General features: G+C 41.9%; 1 protein-coding gene across 3 annotated transcripts in view; it reads left to right on the plus strand.

The window, feature by feature from the left end:
* wasla (WASP like actin nucleation promoting factor a) overlaps positions 1 to 21,443 on the plus strand; it is a 61,018-nt gene that overhangs the window by 36,167 nt on the left and 3,408 nt on the right. For all 3 annotated transcript variants that reach the window (XM_030732479.1, XM_030732480.1, XM_030732481.1), the window contains 4 exons: positions 3,021 to 3,063; positions 7,341 to 7,494; positions 15,467 to 16,074; positions 16,997 to 17,105. In XM_030732479.1, the coding sequence (XP_030588339.1) occupies positions 3,021 to 3,063; positions 7,341 to 7,494; positions 15,467 to 16,074; positions 16,997 to 17,105 (914 nt within the window). The remainder of the gene's footprint in view (positions 1 to 3,020; positions 3,064 to 7,340; positions 7,495 to 15,466; positions 16,075 to 16,996; positions 17,106 to 21,443) is intronic.

The raw sequence follows: 21,443 nt of genomic DNA on the forward strand, positions 1-21,443 counted from the left end.
GCCACTAACTGAGATTGAAGAGCAGAAAGAGGATCACCAGCTGCAGTCCAAGTCATTGTAGTTGAAGCATGTCCATAGGATAACAAACTAACTGGAGTTGCAGCTGAGGATTTCTTTGTTAGTTACTGTCATAAGGTTATAGGTTAAGGGTGTGCACATATATGCCCACATACCCTGCCTTGCTAAACCCACAGATATGACCTAATTCAGACCTCCAGCTCATATACTGCTCAAAATCATTAAAGGAACACTTTTTAATCAGAGTATAGCATCAAGTCAGTTTAACTTCCTGGATATGGATCTGGTCAGTTAAGTAGCAGAGGGGGTTGTTAATCAGTTTCAGATGTAGCACAGGTAGTCCAACTCCTCCAGGATGGCACATCAATATGTACCAGTGCCAGAAGTTTTGCTGTTTTCCTTACAGTCTCAAGAGCATGGCCACTGGTGTGAATGTCTCTGACCAAACAATCAGAAACAGACTTCCTGAGGATGGCCTGAGGGCCAGAGGGCCTCAGTCCTCTAGTGGGTCCTATACTCAATGACTGGCCACATGGAGCCCAATTGGGTTTTGCCATAGAGTTCCAGAATTGGCAGATCCACCAGTGATGCTCTGTGCTTTTCAGATATAAGAGCAGATTCATCCTGAGCACATGTGCCAGTCATGAATGGGTCTGGAGAAGCGTTGGAGAACATTATGTTGCTTGTAACATAGTTCATTATGACGATGGTAGTGGGCCAGTGATGGTCTGGGAGGCATGTCCGTGGAGAGATGCACAGACCTCTATAGGCTAGGTGCAGTGCCACCTGACTGCCATTTGGTATTGGGGTGAAATCGTTGAGCCCTATTGATGCTGGTGCAGTGGATCCTGGGTTCCTCCTGGTGAAGGCACTGGCCCTGGAAGATGAAAAAATTGATACCACTGACTAGCCTCCACACTCATCCAATCTAAATCCAATAGAACGCCTCTGGGAAATTGTGTTTCAGTCCATCGGATGATGCCAGGTTCCACCTCAGACTGTCGAGAAAATCAGTGAGGCTCTAGTCCGATACCATCTGCCGTCTTACGAGGAGCATTCCCTGATGTTGTCCAGCATGCATGCAAGCACGTGGGAGCCATACAAACTATTGTACGATTTTAATTTGCTTCAGTGAAATTTCGGCAAGATGGACTAACCTGCCACATTATTTTTTCACTTTGATTTTCAGGGTGTCTTTGAAATCAGCCTTCTATAGGTTGATAATTTTCATTTCCATCAAATGATGTAGCATCCTTTTGTTCCTAGCATATTACCCAGTCCATATTAGGGTTTAATCCCGGGATCCGGGATTCCCGGGAAATGCGATCAGAACCATTTCCCGTTTCCCGGGAAACGTTAGACGGGAAACCGGGAAAAAAGTCGCGCGCGTCGATTTGACTTTCAGAAAGAAAAGAAAGCTTCAGAATGTTAAATTTAAGGAAATATTGAGAGAAGGGTTCGTTTAATGTGAAAAGCATTACTCTTCATTTCAGGCACGTTCAGCCTCCGTTTAAGGCTTCAGCCTTCATCTCAAGCGTTTTAATAGAGGTATTACACAGTTGTACTTTTTTCCTCTTTAATTTGTTGAAATCGTAGGCAATGTGTTTACCCTAAGGTATTTTGTATTATATAATTTTATATTATATATTGTTATATTGCATTATATAGCCTATAAAATATGCCTGCCCTGAACAATAAAGAAATATCTGTTTAACTTCAAGTGTTTCTTTTCCTCGTTTGCAGCCGCTTACTAACAATCATGAATTAGGATACGGGCCTAATGTGTGAAGAAATTATCATGAAATAGATTACTTTAACATATTTCCCTTTTAAAATGGAGTTGAGTAAAATGTATATTTTTTAGGCTATAAGGATCGGCCAGTTTTTCAAAAGACGATTCACAGCGAACCTACTTTAACCCTCAGACACGGTGTTATAAATTTGCTGTTGCCAGAATGGCAATGACCAAGTCGTAGTGCATTACTCAAGGCCCTGTGTTATGTCATATTATAGTGAAGTACGGTAGTTAACTTTTCAATGACTATTACAGCTTTCCACTGGTGGAGATATAGCGCAACAGATGTCGCCACGACAGCGTGGCTGAGCCTTTATCAATGCTGTGGAGATGAACCGTATTGTTCTGCACCAGCAGTTGTAAAATAGCTTGGTATAATTCCATGTACAATGGAGGAATATTCGAATTATATTTGTTAAGGGAGCGTTGAGGAACGATACAACACCGCATAGCTCGAGCACTCGAATGTCGAGATGTAGGTTTTATTGCGTTAATCAAGCCAACGTTGCCCCCTACTGGGCATAACAGGACATAGCTGGAAAGCTACCTCTACAATATCACAACAGGTTAAGGCCGACACAGGCTACAGAAGGCCTAATTAAAATAAAAAAATAAATAAACGTTTTCCCGGGATTCCCGGGAAATGGCTCGTCATTTCCCGGGATTTGATTCATGTCATTTTCGGGAAAAATATTAAACCCTAGTCCATATCAGTATAGATATCCAGCATGAATTTTTTTCCAATTGAAATCTGATGTGTTTTCAAAGTGTTCCTTGAATTGTTTTGAGCAGTGTAGTTGATCTCCAGAATAGGAAGACTTCTTCTGTCAGCTGCAGGCAATCACCATAGAGCTGTAGCTCGCCCAGCCCCAAGACTTTCTGTGGAAGCAGCTGAATGAAGGTCACCACAACAGTGACCTGGTATGCGAGCTTGCTCTTTGAAAAACACAAAATTAGAAGTGTGATGCTAACTGGTTAGCAGTGATTGAACAGCAGTCTTTGTCTCTTTGAAGTAAAATCTGCTGAGTTTACTTAGGAGTTTTTAAGCAGAAATGCAACATGTAGAGTCTGCTCTTCACTAACACTTCACTAAAACTAAAACAAGCAAAGTAAATGTGAGGTTTTGGTCCCCGTGGTGTTGCATGTTACTTTTGTGTATTTACATATGCATATTTGCATGATCTCACCACATATCTGTCCTCTTCAGGCACATCGGTCATGTGGGCTGGGATCCAAACACAGGTTTTGATGTGAGTACCCCCGTTTACACACACACACACACACACACACACACACACACACACACACACACACACACACACACACACACACACACACACGCAGACACAGGAGCACAATGGTTAAGAGAATACTGGGGAGTAAACAGCATCATGAAGTCCAAAGAACACACCAGACAGGTTAGGAATAAGGTTGTGGAGAAGTTTACAGTAGATTTAGGCTATAAAAAGATTTCCCAAGCTTTGAACATCTCACGGAACACTGTTCAATCCATTATCCGGAAATGGAAAGAGTATGGCACAACTGTAAACCTACCAAGACAAGGCCGTCCACCTAAACTTACAGGCCGAACAAGGAGAGCACTGATCAGAGATGCAGCCAAGAGGCCCATGGTGACTCTGGATGAAATGCAGAGATCCACAGCTCAGGTGGGGGAATCTGAGCTTAACTTAACCAATAATTAACCAACAAACTTTGGTTAGACTCAAAGTTTGTTGAACCTGCTTCCATGGACTAGAGCCCTGCTACACAAGCACAAGTAGAGATTGTTTCTGTCACATCAACATATGGTTGTGGTCAGAAGTTTACATACAGTCATTATGGGCATGAATGTTATGGTAATTTTGGGGCTTTTAATAATTTTTTTGAGCTGTTCGTTTCCCAGGATGCAGTGATTAAAAAACAAGATTTGGGTGCACAAGTTTCAATTTATTCTGGATTCTCTCTAATCCAAACAGGGTCCAAAGTATGGGCTGAAGTATATACTTAACAAATATATACAAATAATACATAGAACTTGACAAAGCCAGGGCCACGACTAGTAGTTTCTCTTTGCCAGCGTAAAAGGATTTGACGGCAGTTTGTGGATTGACCAATACTCAAAACAATGAAAAAAAGTCTGAGGAACACAGTGAAGGACAACTGTAGATTTACACAATTTGGGAAGGTCTCTTCGAGCAATTTCTAAACTACTGCTGGTTCCAGGATAATCCGTTCAAACAAGTGTACATAGGCACAAGTTATTCAGATGTGCCACCACTTTGCCAAGGTCTGGAACAATACCCAAACTGTCACCCTCATATCACAGGAAAAGGGTTAGGATATTCAGGAGCAACCCAGGAACCACCAAGGTTCAATCTTGCTATGAACTGGCAACTGCTGGAACACAAGTGCCACAGTAAAGAGTTTTACCATGGATTCAGAGGGTGCTTTAAAACCTAAAAAACCTGAACAACTACCAAGCATAGTGGTGGTAGCATTATCCTCTGTGCAATGTACCAATACCACTGACAGCCAAACAGCCCCAAAGTGGATCGAGTAATAAAGGAGGAGGACTACCTCCAAATTCTTCAACTTCACCTCAGATCAATAGCTCAATGTCTGAAACTTGAACACAATTGGGTGTTCCAACAGGACAAGGATCCCAACACACATCAGAACTGATTTTGGAATGACTGAAAAATGCTAACATTACGCTTTTCAAATGGTCTTATGGAAAAGCCCCATCCCCAGCCTCAACCCTATGGAAAATTTGTGACCTAAAAGCTGGATCCATGCCAGGAAACCAGCCAATGCTGGTCAAGAATAGTGGTCAGATCTACAGCCAGAATTATGCCAGAAGCTTGTTGATGGCTGCATAAAGCATCTGGTGGAGGTGCAACTTGCTAAGGGACATTCAAGAAAATGTTAGTGTGGATGTGTCTGTATATTTGAGCGTGTACATATGCGTGTGTGTATGTACCCTGTGTCGATTAGAGAACATCCAAAGTACCTTCAAACTTGTGCTCCCAATTCCTGTTTAGTTGCACTGATGGGTTTAAGACTGATGCAGTGTGAATCTGAGCCCCTTTCTCTTTATTGACTCTATTGACCGAGCCTGCTAGAAAGACATCACACATAGACACACAACATGACGTCATGTCAGTTCCAGAATGCTCTGCAGCATAACAAGAATCAAAGGATAATATCTGAATTTGTAGATGACAGCAGTCAGGGTCCACCCAGCTGTATTCCCCCTTGCTTGCCACAAGGTGTCACGCTGACACTTTGAGTGACTGTTCCTTTTCCACTCATTCAGAGCTCCTGTACAGTGGAAAAATTCAGTGCTGTCAGCCCTAACATCAGAAAGTTCTTCATCATTCAGTAAAAAAAAAAAAATGAAACAAGTACAGGACACAGTTGTTTTGCTTCTAAAGCAAGTTTTGTTCAGGTGTAGATCTTCAAGAGGAGTTAACATTTCCACAGACATCACATTTTATACAGAATCTGGCAGCAAACAGTGACAGTAAGTAACTGTCCAGGCTAAAGACTAAGCCCAGTTTTTAAGATGTTTGTCTGCAGACAACTGCAGATTTAACAGCAGACTTGCCTATTTTTCCATATTTACTGGAATCCTTTGTGTGTGTGTGTGTGTGTGTGGGGGGGGGGGGGGGGGGGGGGTTGTCTCTACAGCATAAAAAAATCAAAAACGAAAATTGTACTTGTTTTGAAGAACAGGTGTGGATTATGACATATTCAATTAAATTTTATTTATATAGCACAAAATCACAACAAACAGTTGCCTCAAGGTGCATTATATTGTAAGATAAAGACCCAACATTAATTACAGAGAAAACCCAACAGTCAAAATGACACTGAGTAAGCACTTGGTGAGAGTGGGCAAGAAAAACTCCCTTTTAACAGGAAGAAACCTCCAACAGAACCAGGCTCAGGGAGGGGCAGTCATCTGCTGTGATCGGTTGGGGCTGAGAGGAGAGAGACAGGACAAGAGACTTGCTGTGGAAGAGAGACAGAGATGAATAATAACTAATGATTAAATGCAGAGTGGTGTATAAACAGAGTAAAACGCAGTGAATGAAAATAAACACTAAGTGCCTCGTGGGAACCCCCAGCAGCCTAGGCCTATTGCAGCATAACTAACGGAGGGTTCACGGTCACCTGATCCTGCCCTAACTATAAGCTTTATCAAAAAGGTAAGTTTTAAGCTTAGGGACCATTCACAATTATCAAAATTTTCCAAAGCGTACAACCCATATGTCAAGGGGAAGGACCTTAACACCCATCATACGCTTTTCAAATAGTTAGAAAATGTTGGTCAGAACAGAATGTAATTTTTTTTTTATTTAACTTTCATTTTACCAGGTAAAATGTTTGAGAACCAGTTCTCATTTACAAACATGACCTGGCATGTAAATAATGCATTGCCGCCTGACCACCAGTGCCCGACGCATCCACTATCATTCACTTGTACACCACTTCACCATTGCATGGTCTGCAGCGATATGGCCTCCGGTCTGGCAGATCAATTCAAAGGCCTCATTGAATTCTCAAAAATAGGCCATCATCGACTCACAAAAAGACTCTACTGATGATATTAGGCAGGAACAAGCTGCAAATGTGCAGCAGGTGTGGAAAGCAACCAAAGCCGGCGGAGATAAATTGGAATAAAAGATAGATAAAAGGAAGTGGAAGTATTGTTCCAAAAAGCGGAATCAAAAATGGAAACCGTATGTAGTAAACCACAGAAAACAATGATGGATTTTATTCAGAAGGTATGTACATTAATTCTGCATGGCGTGTAGAATTAATGTACCTGGCACGCTTTCATCTATGCTGGCCCGTATATTCGTGCGTAATCTGGTGATTGGTGGCCGGCAGACTCGCTGTCGGCTGTCTCAAAAGACGCTAAAGGACGACTCGAGGTCCGGGGGGATGGTCAGTTCTGCTCAACCACCTTGGAGCTGTACCTCAATGTGTAAAACATGACATTTCCTGTTCCCACTAGGTGACACTGTGACTGTCATTAAATATTGTAATATGTGTGTGTTCAGACCCTTATCCTGCTGAAGAAGTTTGGTCCTGATTGGATTATGTAGGTGTGAATGAGAGCCAATCAAAAGATCATTATGAATGATCAAAATTTGCTGTTGTGCTACAGCCACGCCTGGTGTGACGTGGAAAATTTCAGGACTCTTTTTGAGCATGTTAAAGCCGCCAAAAAGGCAATTCATTTGCCTGAATTATTAAAATACTACTACTACTACTAATTATTATTATTATTATTATTATTATTATTATAAAATATAAACAAACAAACAAACAAACAAAGCAATTACAATGGGGCCTTTGCATGTTTTGTGCTCGGGCCCTAACAATTCATTAAAGAAGATGTTTGATCCTTCTTTCATATATCCCCTGCCACAATTAGAAACTAAATCTGTCAGAAATGGTGCACAATGTCCGTATCAGAATGGAGCATATTAGAAAATGTTCTCTGTTTTGTCAACAGCTGAATAACCTGGACCCTGAACTAAAGAACCTGTTCGACATGTGCGGCATCTCTGAGGCACAGCTTAAGGACAGAGAAACATCCAAGGTCATCTATGACTTCATTGAGAAGAAGGGTGGGGTGGAGGCCGTCAAGAGTGAACTGAGAAGACAGGGTGAGGCCCCACACACACACACACACACACACACACACACACACACACACACACACACACACACACACACACACACCTACCTGTGAATTGAATAGAAATAATAAACACTCTTGAACAATGAAACTCTCGAGCTCTGTAAAAGTGTCTAAGTTACACGTTCACTTTTTTCTTTCTGAGAGAAATAGAAATTGTTAAATATCTTTGTACAAATATTTGATGTAAACACACAAATATTACAGTATATTAGAGTGTTAAACACGTAATTATGTTTAACACTTTCAAATCGGATAGCTATGTCATAGTTTTTGGAATATTACATAGTTTAATAAACAATCTCAGAATTAAGTAAAATAACTTGATAAAGCAGAAACAAACTCTCACTGGTCAGTGTATGAAGTCAGAGTCTGAGATTTTTTTTTTACTTTACCGAATTGACCCATTGCATTTCTTCTCCTGGTTTTACAGCAGATATGAACTGTGCAGATGAAATGCCTTTTTCAATCTGAATTTTTATTCTTCATGACAGACATAGATTCTCATGTTCTTAGCTTTCCTTCATGCTTTATTCATGTTACCCTGGGTTGGTTTGAAAGGGGAAGAGAGAGTGAAGGGTGATGATTTTAGGAGACTGTAAGTATATGTGTTCTGCTATCAGCAAAATATTGGAAGAGATCTTTTTCATGCTTTTCCAATTGATTGTAAATTGAATCCCCCTTTAATTACCTGTTTGATTCCACAAATCTAAGTATTTCTAAATCCCTCATTCACCTTTAATTTTTAAAAATATTTATAAATTTATTTTTAAGTGTTACCTTGAGCTAGTTTAGAACAAGACTCAGCTTGTTTGAGGGAGCAGCCTGTAGTATGAAGTCAGTTCAGTATACTCAGGATATATTTTCCTTATCTGGCTTTGCATATTCCAACTATCAGTCAGATTAAGCAGTCACATGAAGGTGGTTATCAGCTTGATAAGACAACCTATTGTTTCCCAATCTAGTTCACTTGGAAAAATATGGTGTAAGCAGCATATGCCTACGCATCCAGTTTGCAGCTGGATGAGTAGTCCAGCTGAGAATGTGCTCGCAGGCAAAAGGGATTAGATCTGGAGATAAAGTTCGGTTCTGCACAGTGAGGATGGTAACTGAACAATTTGGATTATTGGATTTACTGAATGGGTTCCCCAGTGAAACTGAAGGCTGTTGAAAAAACAACAAGCAGCCTGTTCCAAAACAACATCTGCATTATCAGGAATTCGGCTCCCTAGCCGGCCTTGAGGCTGGTAATCATACAGTGGCTTGCAAAAGTATTCATTCCCCTTGAACTTCTCCATATTTTGTCACATTAGAACCACAAACATAAATATATTTCACTGGAATTTAATGTGAAAGACCAACACACAGTGGTATACAATTGTGAAGTGGAACAAAAATTATACATGATTCAAAACATTTTTTACACATAAAAAACTGAAAAGTACGGTGTGCAAAAGTATTGAGCCCCCCTCAGTCAATACTTTGTGGAACCACCTTTTGCTGCAGTTACAGCTGCAAGTCTTTTAGGATATGTCTCCACCAGCTTTGAACATCTAGTGACTGAAATTTTGCAAAACAGCTCAAGCTCAGTCAGATTAGATGGAGAGCGTTTGTGAACAGCAGTTTTCAGATCTTGCCACAAATTCTGGATTGGGTTTAGGTCTGGACTTTGACTGGGCCGTTCTAACACATGAATATGTTTGGTTTTAAACCATTCCATTGTAGCCCTGGCTTTATGTTTAGGGTCGTTGTCCTGCTGGAAGGTGAACCTCTGCCCCAGTCTCAAGTCTTTTGCAGACTCCAACAGGTTTTCCTCCAACATTGCCCAGTATTTGGCTCCATCCATCTTCCCATCAACTCTGACCAACTTCCCTGTCCCTGCTGAAGAGAAGCAGCACCAGAGCATGATGCTGCCACCACCATATTTGACAGTGGGGATGGTGTGTTCAGAGTGATGTGCAGTGTTAATTCTCCGCCACACATAGCGTTTTGCATTTTAGCTAAAAAGTTCAATTTAGGTCTCATCTGACCAAAGCACCTTGTTCCACATGTTTGCTGTGTCTCCAACATGGCTTCTGGCAAACTGCAAATGGGACTTTTTATGGTTTTCTTTTAACAATGGCTTTTTTCTTGCTACTCTTCCATAAAGACCACATTTGTGCAGTGCACGACTAATAGTTGTCCTGTGGACAGATTCCCCCACCTGGGGTGGCTGTAGCTCAGCAGGTCACCTACTGATCAGAAGGTCAGCGGTTCGATTCCTGGCTACTCCAGGCTACATGCCAATGTATCCTTGGGCAAGATACTTAACCCCAAGTTGCTCTCCGACCGTCCCGTCGGAGTATGAATGTGTGTGAATGATAGTTAATTAAAAAGCACTTAGCTTAGCAAACATGGAAGTGCTTGTATGAATGGGATTGCATGGGTGAATGTAAACATGTTGTAATAGCGCTTTGAGTGCTCATACTGAGTAGAAAAGCGCTATATAAGAGCTAGTCCATTTACCATTTACCACCTGAGCTGTGGATCTCTGCATTTGGTCCAGAGTCACCATGGGCCTCTTGGCTGCATCTCTGATCATTGCTCTCCTTGTTCGGCCTGTAAGTTTAGGTGGACGGCCTTGTCTTGGTAGGTTTACAGTTGTGCCATACTCTTTCCATTTCCGGATAATGGATTGAACAGTGCTCCGTGAGATGTTCAAAGCTTGGGAAATCTTTTTATAGCCTAATCCTGCTTTAAACTTCTCCACAACCTTATTCCTGACCTGTCTGGTGTGTTCTTTGGACTTCATGATGCTGTTTACTCCCCAATATTCTCTTAACCAACCTCTGAGGTCGTCACGGAGCAGCTGTATTTGTACTGAGATTAGATTACACACAGGTGGACTCTTTTTAGTCATTAGCAGACATCAGGCAACTTCTGAATGCAACTGGTTGCACTCAGAGAAAAGGGGGCTGAATACTTTAGCACACCACACTTTTCAGTTTTTTATTTGTAAAAAATGTTTTGAATCATGTGTAATTTTCTGTCCACTTCACAATTGTATACCACTTTGTGTTGATCTTTCACATTAAATTCCAGTGAAATATGTTTGTGGTTGTAATGTGACAAAATATGGAAAAGTTCAAGGGGTATGAATACTTTTGCAAGCCACAGTATCTCTTCGGGACACTGTGACAGATGCTCTTCCCCACAGCCCTCTCTGTGATTTGTGTGAGCTGGATCTGGCGTACCACGGCCGCTGACGAACATCCATCATTATCAGCAAACTGTTTTGGCTAGGAGCTAGGATCTGGCTCCATAATGCCCTGACCCTCGTCTCCATCTGCACTCCCCCGCCCTCCCTACCCAACCATATTGCTATCCTGGCTTTAAATGTGCGAATATGCTTTGTTAAAGGTGTTTTTGGACCCTAGTACGGTGCTCAATATCAGCACCGTACCAGATGAATTTTTTTTTTTATCTAACCACCCTATTGTGTGTCTGTTCCTTTCTTCCTGGGATTGATTGTACTAGCAGTGTCCTTAGTGGCAGCAGCTGGAGACTCCCATCTCCCCTATGTTAGTCATGTCTGTCCTCTTGGATGGCTGTTATGAACGGAATTTTGTTGTATGTGTAATGATTAATTTCGTTGTATGTATGACAATGAAGTTCTATTCTAAAGTTCTGTTCTACCAATCAGAAACATCAACAGGTCTACTGACAGCAGAGCAACATAATTTACAAAGCAAAGGCGAAATTATAACAATAGAAAAATCAATAGAAGTTAGCCGCATCAGGGTTCTAGCCAGTGGTTGATTGCCCAGTGCTGCGCCATGCTGAGGTCGTCTTGCGCCAGGCTGAGAATTTCAGCGGTTTGCTATCGAAACTCTTGGCTATTGCTGCAATTAACAAGCAACAAGTATATCTTTTCATGCGACAACACTGACAAAATGACACTTTGACACAGTGAAAAGTAGTCTGGGCGGTGGCTGAAGCAAAAACTTGGGTGTGGGAGGAGTTTGGTGAGGCCATGGAAAAAGACTTTCAGACGGCCTCGAGGCGATTCTGGCAAATTGTCAGGCGACTCAGGAGGGCAAAGCGGTTCTCTCATCACACCGTCTGTAGTACAGGTGGGGTACTCCTGACTTCAACTGAGGCTGTAGTCAGACGCTGGACGGAATATTTCCACCTTAATCCCACTGACGCCTTCTGTAGTGTAAGCAGAGTCTGGGGATGAGGGGGATGACTCGCCCGTCACTGGAGGTGAGGTCACTGAGGCAGTTTAAACAACTCCTTGGTGGCAGGGCCCTAGGTTGGACAAGATTTGGCCTGAGTTCCTGAAGGCTGTGGATGCTGTAGGTATGTCTTGGCTGACACGCCTCTGCAACAACACATGGAGATCTGGGGTGGTGCCATTGAATTGGCAGACAAGGATGGTGGTCCTAATCTTCAAAAAGGGGGACTGGAGGGTGTTGGGGCTGCATTGGCAGTAATGCGGAGGCTTCACCAGTCTGTCATGGTGAAGAGGGAGCTGAGCACAAAAGCGAAGCTGTTAATTTACCAGTCAGTCTACGTCTCTACCCTCACCTATGTTCATGAGCTTTGGTGTGTGACCGAAAGAATGCGATCATGAATACAAGTGTCAGAAATGAGCTTCCTCCGAAGGGTGGCTGGCCTCGGATAGGGTGAGGATTGCAGCTATTCCAGAGGGGCTCGGAGTAGAGAAGGAAGCCAGGTGAGGTGGTTCAGGCATCTTACTAGGATGTCTCCTGGACGCAGTGTTCCAGGTATGTCCTACCAGGAGGAGGCCCAGGGGCAGACCCAGGACACGCTGGAGAGATTATATCTCTCAGCTGGCCTGGGAACATCTTGGAGCCCCCCCCCCCCCCCAAACAAAAGACGAGCTCGAGAAGGTGGCTGGGGAGAGGGAGGTCTAGGTTTGTCTGCTAGGCTGCTGCCCCTGGGACACGGCCAGGGATAAGCAGAAAAAGATGGATGGATTTCAAACAAGTAGGCTGACTTGTAAATTTTTTTTTTTTTTTTTTTTTCCATTTTTGGCCACAGCGGCTTTTTGTGACAGTGGAGAGAGACAGGAAATGGGGGAAAGATACAGGGGAAGATACGCAGGCAAATCAGCGCCGGGCCGCGAACCCGGGCCGCCCGCACCGCAACGCGGCATGTGTATGTGGTCGCCGGCTTCACCACTAAGCCACCCAGGCGCCCTGACTTGTAAATTTTATATAAAGTTCAACAAGTACAAGCTTTAGATGCACCGCTTGTTGTTACATTAAGGCTTAGAGCAGTGAGCATCAACTGGCAGCCCACGGACCACATCTGGCTGGCCAGTGCTTTCCATCTGGCCCCCAGAATGTTACTGAATTCAGGAATAGCCTAGTGAGGAGGATAAACCATGGTCCTACATTCATTTATTTTTTAAATCAAACAAAACAAATGCCCTCTGAGAAGTAGCTTGTGTCTGCCTTCAATCACAAATGACGATAAACTTATTGCTCTCTCATTTAACACATAAGCACACAATAGCGCACAGTTATGGTTTCTCAATAATAACCGTCAACATAACAAAGAAGAACATGGTAAGTACATACCTTGCACATCAGTAAATAAATGCAAATGACAAATAAAAGTGACTTGTTTTAGTTATTAGAAATGTTACTCTTCACATCAAGTTAAAGTAGTAAATACAAAGTAAATAAGTAAATACAAATAAAGTAAAACCAAGAAAATCACAAGACTGAAATATTCACTATTAGTTAATGGGAGAAGCTACATTTCCCCTCTAACACTCTTTTTAACATTGGGCTTGACAGCTGTCAGGCTTACATGTAAGCAGTCCTCCAAAAACTGGTTTGACAGTCGGTTCCTCTCATGCATTTTTATAGAGTTTGTTCACAAGTGTATGTTGATCCAAATACATGGTCAGTGTCTTCAGTGTGTCATACTCTTGGGGACAAGCCACCCAAAAGGTGCTCAAAATTTCAGCACCACTGAGAGCAGCTTTCATGTCACCAGTGGCCTGGTCCTAAGAAAGTAGCTCTGCATATCTGTGGGGTTTTGTTGCATTCCTAGTAGGGATGTGCTATCTCATTGTCCATGGCAATACCAATATAAATTTTTACGTGATATAAAAGTGTCGTATCATGATATTGTTACTATAGCAACACCAGTGTTTGTTCCCTAGTGTGTGCAACAACAAGACAAAACCAGACATATTTGAGAATCAGAGCCATGTGTCCACCTCCAGTGATGATTTGTTATGTAAAAAGAGAGCTACTTCAACAGCCTCCAACAAAGAACAATACTTTGCAAAATATGCAAGACAACTGTATCCACTAAAGGTGGAAACAACAAATTTGTTTCATTACTTGAGGCAAAAACACCAACAAGTACAACTATGCTACAAAGAAGGAGATACTAGTAGCTGGTGATGTATGACCCAAAAGTAAACAAATGCTTCACATTGCGGGAGCTTTCACTAGTTTTGCTCCATGTAACAGAGAGAGCATCACAATTACTGATGCAATTGCACAGTGGAAAAGCAGGGCTTTAAGCAGGTGGTTAAAAGCTTTGCCCAAGCTAGAAAATATTTTTCAGTTTTATTATATGACAATATTGTTCAGGTCCTGACAAGTTACAAGGTTATTTTTGTTATTGTTAAACTAAAGTGTTAAGCAGTTATTTTATACTTATAATTTAAAGGGAAAAATTACCTAGGCTACTTTGGTCCTTACATTTGACTTATTCTGTATCACTGGCTATAATGCTGTGTCAATACTGTTGCACTATAATGCTGCTGCAGCTGGAACCTTGTTTTAGAAGATTCAGACTTTGAATCAGGTAGTTTGTCATCAGTGATGGTAACTTATTGGAAAAAAGGGTGGTGCATGCCCTTCATTTCTGGCATCATATATATGAATTTCCTTGAAACATCATGATATAAATTATAGGCTATACCACCCACGCCTAGTTTCTTGTGTTAAAATAAATAATCAAATTATTATTAAACTGATGCAGTTAGTTGGAACTCTTCTCACTCAGATACCTTCATATCAAACAGTTTACAACTGTTGACTTTGAGGAAGACCTTATTTGAAAGAAGGCGAATTTTCCTAATATTTGTGGGTAAGTGATGTGTGGAATAATGGCTGTAGAATGAAAAATTGTCAGCTCACTGGCAGAATGAAAAGGATCTTTTCATTAGAACTTTTTTTTGCTCTGCTAGATAATTAATCCACTCTAGCCATCTCTTTTACTTGAATGGAGAGGGATTTGGGGGATTTTTTTTTCTTTTTTTGCAACAAATTTTTAAATAATTTGGCAAGTGTAAATCATGAGCTTAGGGAACAAAATTGAAGTAGTCTTCTCACTGCCAAGCTGGTTGATTTGGTGCAAGAACAGAGTCTCTATGTCAAACGGTGTGGGAGGAGACGTGTCAAGAAGGAAGAAATTTAATATTAAAGAATTTACCTAACAGCATATAGAGCATACAAATCAGATACAATGGGGAAAAAGAAAATAATGAAGTTATGTCTGGAAACTTAATGAAAGGCCAGGTTTTGAGTGTTCATTTGAAGATTTATTCTTTTCCAGCTGTTCTCGTCTCCTCCAGCAGGATGTTCCAACAGCTCGGGGCATAAAAGCTACAAGCTGCCTCCTCAAAGGTTTTTGTCCCACACTGTTGAGCAACTAGCACATAAAATATAAGAAGTGGCTTTAAAATTTCTTATAGCCAAGATGAAAGCAAGCAATAAAATCCTGAAGTTACTTCAGTAACCCCCAAATCCCCTGATACAGAACAGGATCACAGTATCAAGCCATTTTCCTAGATTACAGTTCTGCAGCAGAGTGAAGCTAAGCCTGCACAAGAGCAGTTGAATTTACCTGTCCAATATAGTGAAGTTAACAGGTGGGGATGTTTCCTGTTTCCTCTACTTCTGCAGCACCCCCTCCACCACCTTCTCGTGGTGGCCCTCCTCCACCACCGCCACCTCCTCACAACTTGGCTCCACCCCCACCTCCACCTTCCAGAGGAAGCCGAGGTGCCCCTCCTCCCCCTCCTCCATCCAGAGCCCCTACTTCAGCCCCCCCTCCACCGCCTCCCTCTAGACCAGGAACTCTCGGTGCCCCGCCTCCCCCACCTCCTCCCTCCAGGGGAAATCACCAGCCTCCTCCTCCACCCCACCACCATCACCACCCGTCTCCCCCTGCTCCTCTTCCCTCACATGCCTCTGTCACCCCCCAAGCTCCACCCCCTCCACCTGCCCCACTGGCACAGCATTCTCTAGCAAGCAGCACCCTTGCATCCCCACCTCCCCCTCCTCCTCCACCTCCCCCACCTGGCCCACCCCCTCCACCAGAGCTGGACATTGTGGGTGGGGTTGGAGACTCGCCTCATTCGCTGAGCCCAGGTGGAAAATCGGCACTGTTGGAGCAGATCAGAGGAGGAACCCAGCTGAAGAAGGTGGAGCAGAACAACCGAGTGCCGCCTTCAAGTACTGGACGCGATGCCCTGCTGGACCAAATCCGGCAGGGAATACAGCTCAAGACTGTGAGTCAATCCCTTTGATCACTACATTAAATACTTTGTTTTATTTTCACACACGCAGACAGTAAAATTAAACACAGTTAAAGCTGACAGGTAAACTTAGAAAGACAGTGAATATCTTCACAAAGAGAGTTTAGTTGGGCAATAGGAATCCTAGACTTGTTTTTCCTTGTAGTCTGTCACAGGTTAGACCGCTGACAAATAGGCAGTTGTAGTATTTCTTGAAATGCAAGTCCCCGGTAGCTGCTTCATAAACTTAGGCTAATAAATGATTAGCCAGCTAACTACAGACTCAAGATAAGCCTACCAAAACAACATCAGATTTTTTTTTTCTGTTTACCGTTTCCATCAGCCTGTCTACTCTGAAACTAAGCTTCTTCAGTATTCTACCCTTTTTTTTGACAAACACTTTATGCCAGGATAAATGCATCTAAGCATTGCATGCAGTCACTGAGTTGGCCTTTTATAAAGTCCTTAATTTATTATGCCTTTGTCATAAATAAGGTAATCAAGGTCCTTTATGAAAAAGATGAATTCAGATATCTAATATCTCACTAGTGTTTTTGCATTTTAAGCAAAAACACTATATGACATTCCCCCATCTCACCTTTCACTCCAAGTTTCTGTAAGTGCACATAGCTTCTAGTTGCATTATTGCCACCTTTTGGCAGTAGTAACATTTTACATCCTACCAGGTTGCCACATAAGAGACAGTGTGTCTTTTAAGAAATTTTTAAAAAAATGTTCCTTTCCCTGAGAGCAGTTTAACATTATCATCTGACTAAATGCCATAAGATTCATTTAAATTTAAAACTTTCATCTTAAAACAATAGTGGGATGCACAAACTACTACCAGACCATCCCCTTGGTTTGTGTTACAACGCAAAACTTCTACCCCTCATATCCTCGGTTTGTCTGTCCCCAGGTGTCGGATCATCCAGAGTCCGGCCCTCCAACACCAGCTCCAGCAACAGGCATTGTCGGTGCTCTCATGGAAGTGATGCAGAAGAGGAGCAAAGCCATCCATTCCTCAGGTAGCCACCTGAGAGCGTCTTCTAAAGTTTATAGTTTTTCCTTTTCTGTCAGTCTGTTTACTCCTTCATTCACAGTCCAACCTGTAGTTCATTATTTAGACTTTCGCCATATCTTCAATCTTTTGCTAAAATCTGTTTTCTTTTTTTTTGTGGGCTTCAGGAATGTATTGACAGGTGTCCTCATTATATGTAACATCAGCTACAGGCTGAGACATGTCCCCTTTTGAAAGATGAATTTACATTAGTTAAAAAGTAGGTTTTCCGGGAGATTGACAGACTGATTAGGGCTGCGTCTGCAATGATGCTGATGCTGCACCGGTCTGTCATGGTGAAGAGGGAGCTGAGCATGAAAGCAAAGCTGTCGATTTAGCGGTCAAGCTACATCCCTACCCTCACCTATGGTCATGAGCTTTAGGTAGTGACCGAAAGGATGAGATCGCAAATACAAGCGGCAGAAATGAGCTTCCTTTGAAGAGTGGTTGACCTCTCCCTTAGAGATAGGGTGAGGAGTGCAGCCATTTGGGAGGGGCTCAAAGTAGAGTCGATGCTCCTCCACATCAAAAGGAGCCAGTTGAGCTCATTCGGGCATCTGACTAGGATGCCTCTTTGGAGAGGTGTTCCGGACATGTCTTACTGGGAGGAGGCCCCGGAGATTATATCTCTTGGCTGGCCCTGGAATGTCTTGGGGTCCCCCTGGATGAGCTGGTGGAGGTGGCTGGAGAGAGGGAGGTCTGGGCTTCTCTGCTTAGGCTGCTGCCCCGTGACCCGGCCCCAGATAAGTGGAAGAAGATGGATGGAGGATTGGTCCTAACATAGAACCCTGTGCAATTCCATAATTAACCTTAGTACATGAAGAAGACTCCCCATTTACATGAATAATAATAAATCTATAAAAAAAAATATACGATTCACACCACTGCAGCACAGTAGCTTTAATATCTATGGGATGCTCTAATCACTATAATAAAATGTCACCGTCAACAGTATCGAAAGCTGCACTGAAATCTAGCAAGACGAACACAGATGAGTCCACTATCAGAGGTAATAAGAAGATCATTTGCAACCTGTACTGATGCTGTTTCTGTACTGTGATGAATTCTGAAACCTGACTGAAACTCTTCAAATAAACCGTTATTCTGCAGGTGGTCAGTTAGCTGTTTTACAACTACTCTTTCAAGAATATTTGAGAGAAAAGAGAGGTTGGAAGTTGGCCTATAATTAGCTAAGACAGCTGGGTCAGGGGATGACTTTTTAAGTAATGGTTTAATTACTGCCACCTAAAAGCCTGTGGTACATAGCTAACTAATCATCACAGATTGATCATATTTAAGATTGAAGCATCAATTAACGGAAGGACCTCTGAGCAGTCTAGTAGGAATGGGGTCTAATAGACACATTGATGCTTGGAGGAAGTAACTATTGGAAGTTAACTCGGAAAGATCAATCAGAGAGAAAGAGTCTAAACAAATACCATCAGTACTGAAAGCAACTGAACATGAAGATATGTCTTTGAGATGGATATGGTAATTTTGTTCTCTAATGGTTGAAATTTTATTTGTGAAGAAATTCATGAAGTCATTACTAGTTAAAGTTAAAGGAATACTGGGCTCAGCAGAGCTCTGATTCAGACTCAGTAGTCTGAGTCAGACTACAGTACTGAAAAGAAACCTGGGGTTGTTCTAATTTTCTTCAGTTAGTGATCAATAGTAAGATGTCCTAGCTTGATGGAGGGCTTTTTTTTTATAGAGCAACAAACTTTTTCCAGGCTAAATGAAGATCTTCTAAATTAGTGAGATGCCATTACCTCTACAGCTTACAAGTTATCTGCTTTAAGCGGCGGATTTTTGTGAGTTATACCACGGAGTCAGGCATTTCATTTGAGGCTTTCCTTTTCAGAAGAGCCACAGTATCAAAAGTCAAATGCAGTGAAGATGTAAAACTATTGATGAGATAATCTACTTCACTGGAAGCAGAGTTTTAGGTAACTACTATACACTGTGTTGGCACATGGCATTGAAGAGCATAATAGTGGAGGAATTATATCCTTAAACTTAGTTACAACATTTTCAGAAAGACTTCTACTGTAATAAAACTTATTCCCCACTACTGTTTAATCCATTAAAGTAAATGTTATTAAAAAAAAGTTTCTATGCCATATGCCAGAACAAGATCCGGAGGTGGGCTCATTTACATTTTGAGAGAACCCAACTGAATTGAATAGTAGATTAAATGCAGTGTTGAGACCACCACTGGGTGATGGTGGAGAATTTCATTAGTTGCTAGGCTAAAGTACCTGCTAGTGTCTGCCAATTTTCTTGTTTCAGTTGTGAGAATTAGTCAGATGTTCAACATTTGCGCTGCATGACTTTTCTCCCAGGATGTTCACACCTCACTTGGGTTACAGCATGCCATAAGTATTAACGGTACAGCACTGCATAGGGGTGTGCGATATATATCGTCTACAATAATATCTTAATTGCCACGTTAACGATACAAAAGCTGACGTTATTGAGTATGCTACTGACTGGGGAAAAAAACAACAATCAAAATGCCTCGCCTCGCCTCGCCTCCACTCCACGCATTGACTACTTCATGCTTCCCCCATTACGAATCCAAAAAAGGGGAGCTTTGGCACCTGCTCAGTGGTGCTTTTGTTATACATGGTCCCCTGTTTTCAGAGGCTAATAAGTAACTGGACACTTGACTGGCAGGCAGTTTAATGGCCAGATCAGGCCTGTTCCCTCATTATTCCATGACCAGTTAAGCAGATAAAATATTTGAAGCTGATTCCAAGTTCCAGTTGGTAGCTTTTCACTGTAAGTCTCAGTATGATGTCCAAAGAGATGTCAGTGTATGTAAAGAAGGCTATAATTAGCTGAAAAACCAACATAAACCATTCACAAAGATAACAAAAACTTTAAGAGTGGATTCTGGAACATCATTAACCCCTTAACTGGCCGCTCCAAAATCACCAAAAATGCCTGAAAAAGCATACCCAAATTAAATCAGCTGCTGTTCCTGAACTCTTTGGAGTACATGCAAAAGCTTGGTCTCTTTGTAAAGAAGACAAGCTATATTTTTCATTTTTGCAGTCAAAAATGCTGTAACTGTGATGAGTATGTAGCTATTAAGTTTGGAACACAGAAAAAGTAGACAATTTTTGCCTCGCCTAGATTTTTCCTGTTTGTTTTTGTGTAACCACACACTGAGTATAGAAGGTATGGACTGGAAAATATAATGAAGCTGTAGAATGAAGTCTTTTTAACGTGTATTTCAAATTTTATTAAGATAGCACAAAAACTGTTTTGTAAAGGTTTTTGTGTGTTGATGTCCAGGCGTGGTCTTACATGTGGCATTTGGAGACTCCAAGTGCCACATGATAGCAGCCTTTGTTATACAATCTTCAAATCTCTGTAACTCCTCAATGCTTCAACATACAGTCATCAATGAGGGCTCTAATCAAAGATACTACCCTGAGGAATCCTCTGCTATACACAAATTTACTGATAGTACAAATTAATTATAATTATAGATATATAAATCAGAGGTTGCCCTAATTTGTAAAAGAAGGAAAATGTTAGGCCTTCATTCACAAAAACCCAGTCTATTTTCAGTGATTCCATCACACACACAAAATAAAAGAATTGTATATTGATCAAAAGTTAAGGCCCTTTCACACCGGACGCGTAAATTCCGTGCGAATGTTTCGTGCGTTAAAAATATTTTTCGGACTCTCCTGTTCTTAATGCAGCCGTTCACACCGACCGCGTCATTTCACAGGACGAATTTGCGGCATTTATTTTTTCGGATCAAGTTCGATTTTTCTGACTTTCGCAAGCGAACAAACAGGACTGACCAATCAGAGCGCTGCATTTAGCAGCATGCGAGGTCATAGCTCAAAACACGAACCGATGTACTGAATATACAGTGATGTGGGAACAATAAAATCATAGTATTTTACCTCAGACACACAGCTACACGCTGCTCCGGGTCAGTCGGCTCTCTGATATTATCCTCTGCCTCCTCACATGTGATCCCAACTCTGCCAACAAGAGCTCAAACTGTCCCACTGACATCCAGAAATATGCGTGAAAGCATCCGTGATGCAGCTTCAGCTCCGTGATCAAACCATGAAACTCTCCCTGCTGCTGCTTTCTTATGAGTTGGATGAACCCATAAACTCTGTTTCTTCCTTCTCTTGTTTATAAACATCAGGACCATTACATCATCACTTGATGTCGACTGCATTTTTTTTTTCCACCGTGCGTTATATAGGGAGGATTTAGTCGCAAAAACGCAACGCGTCCTGTGTGTATATAGGTTACACGACAGGTTCGC

The sequence above is a fragment of the Archocentrus centrarchus genome, chromosome 6 (assembly GCF_007364275.1).
Source record: "Archocentrus centrarchus isolate MPI-CPG fArcCen1 chromosome 6, fArcCen1, whole genome shotgun sequence".
In the NCBI taxonomy this organism is placed as follows: domain Eukaryota; kingdom Metazoa; phylum Chordata; class Actinopteri; order Cichliformes; family Cichlidae; genus Archocentrus; species Archocentrus centrarchus.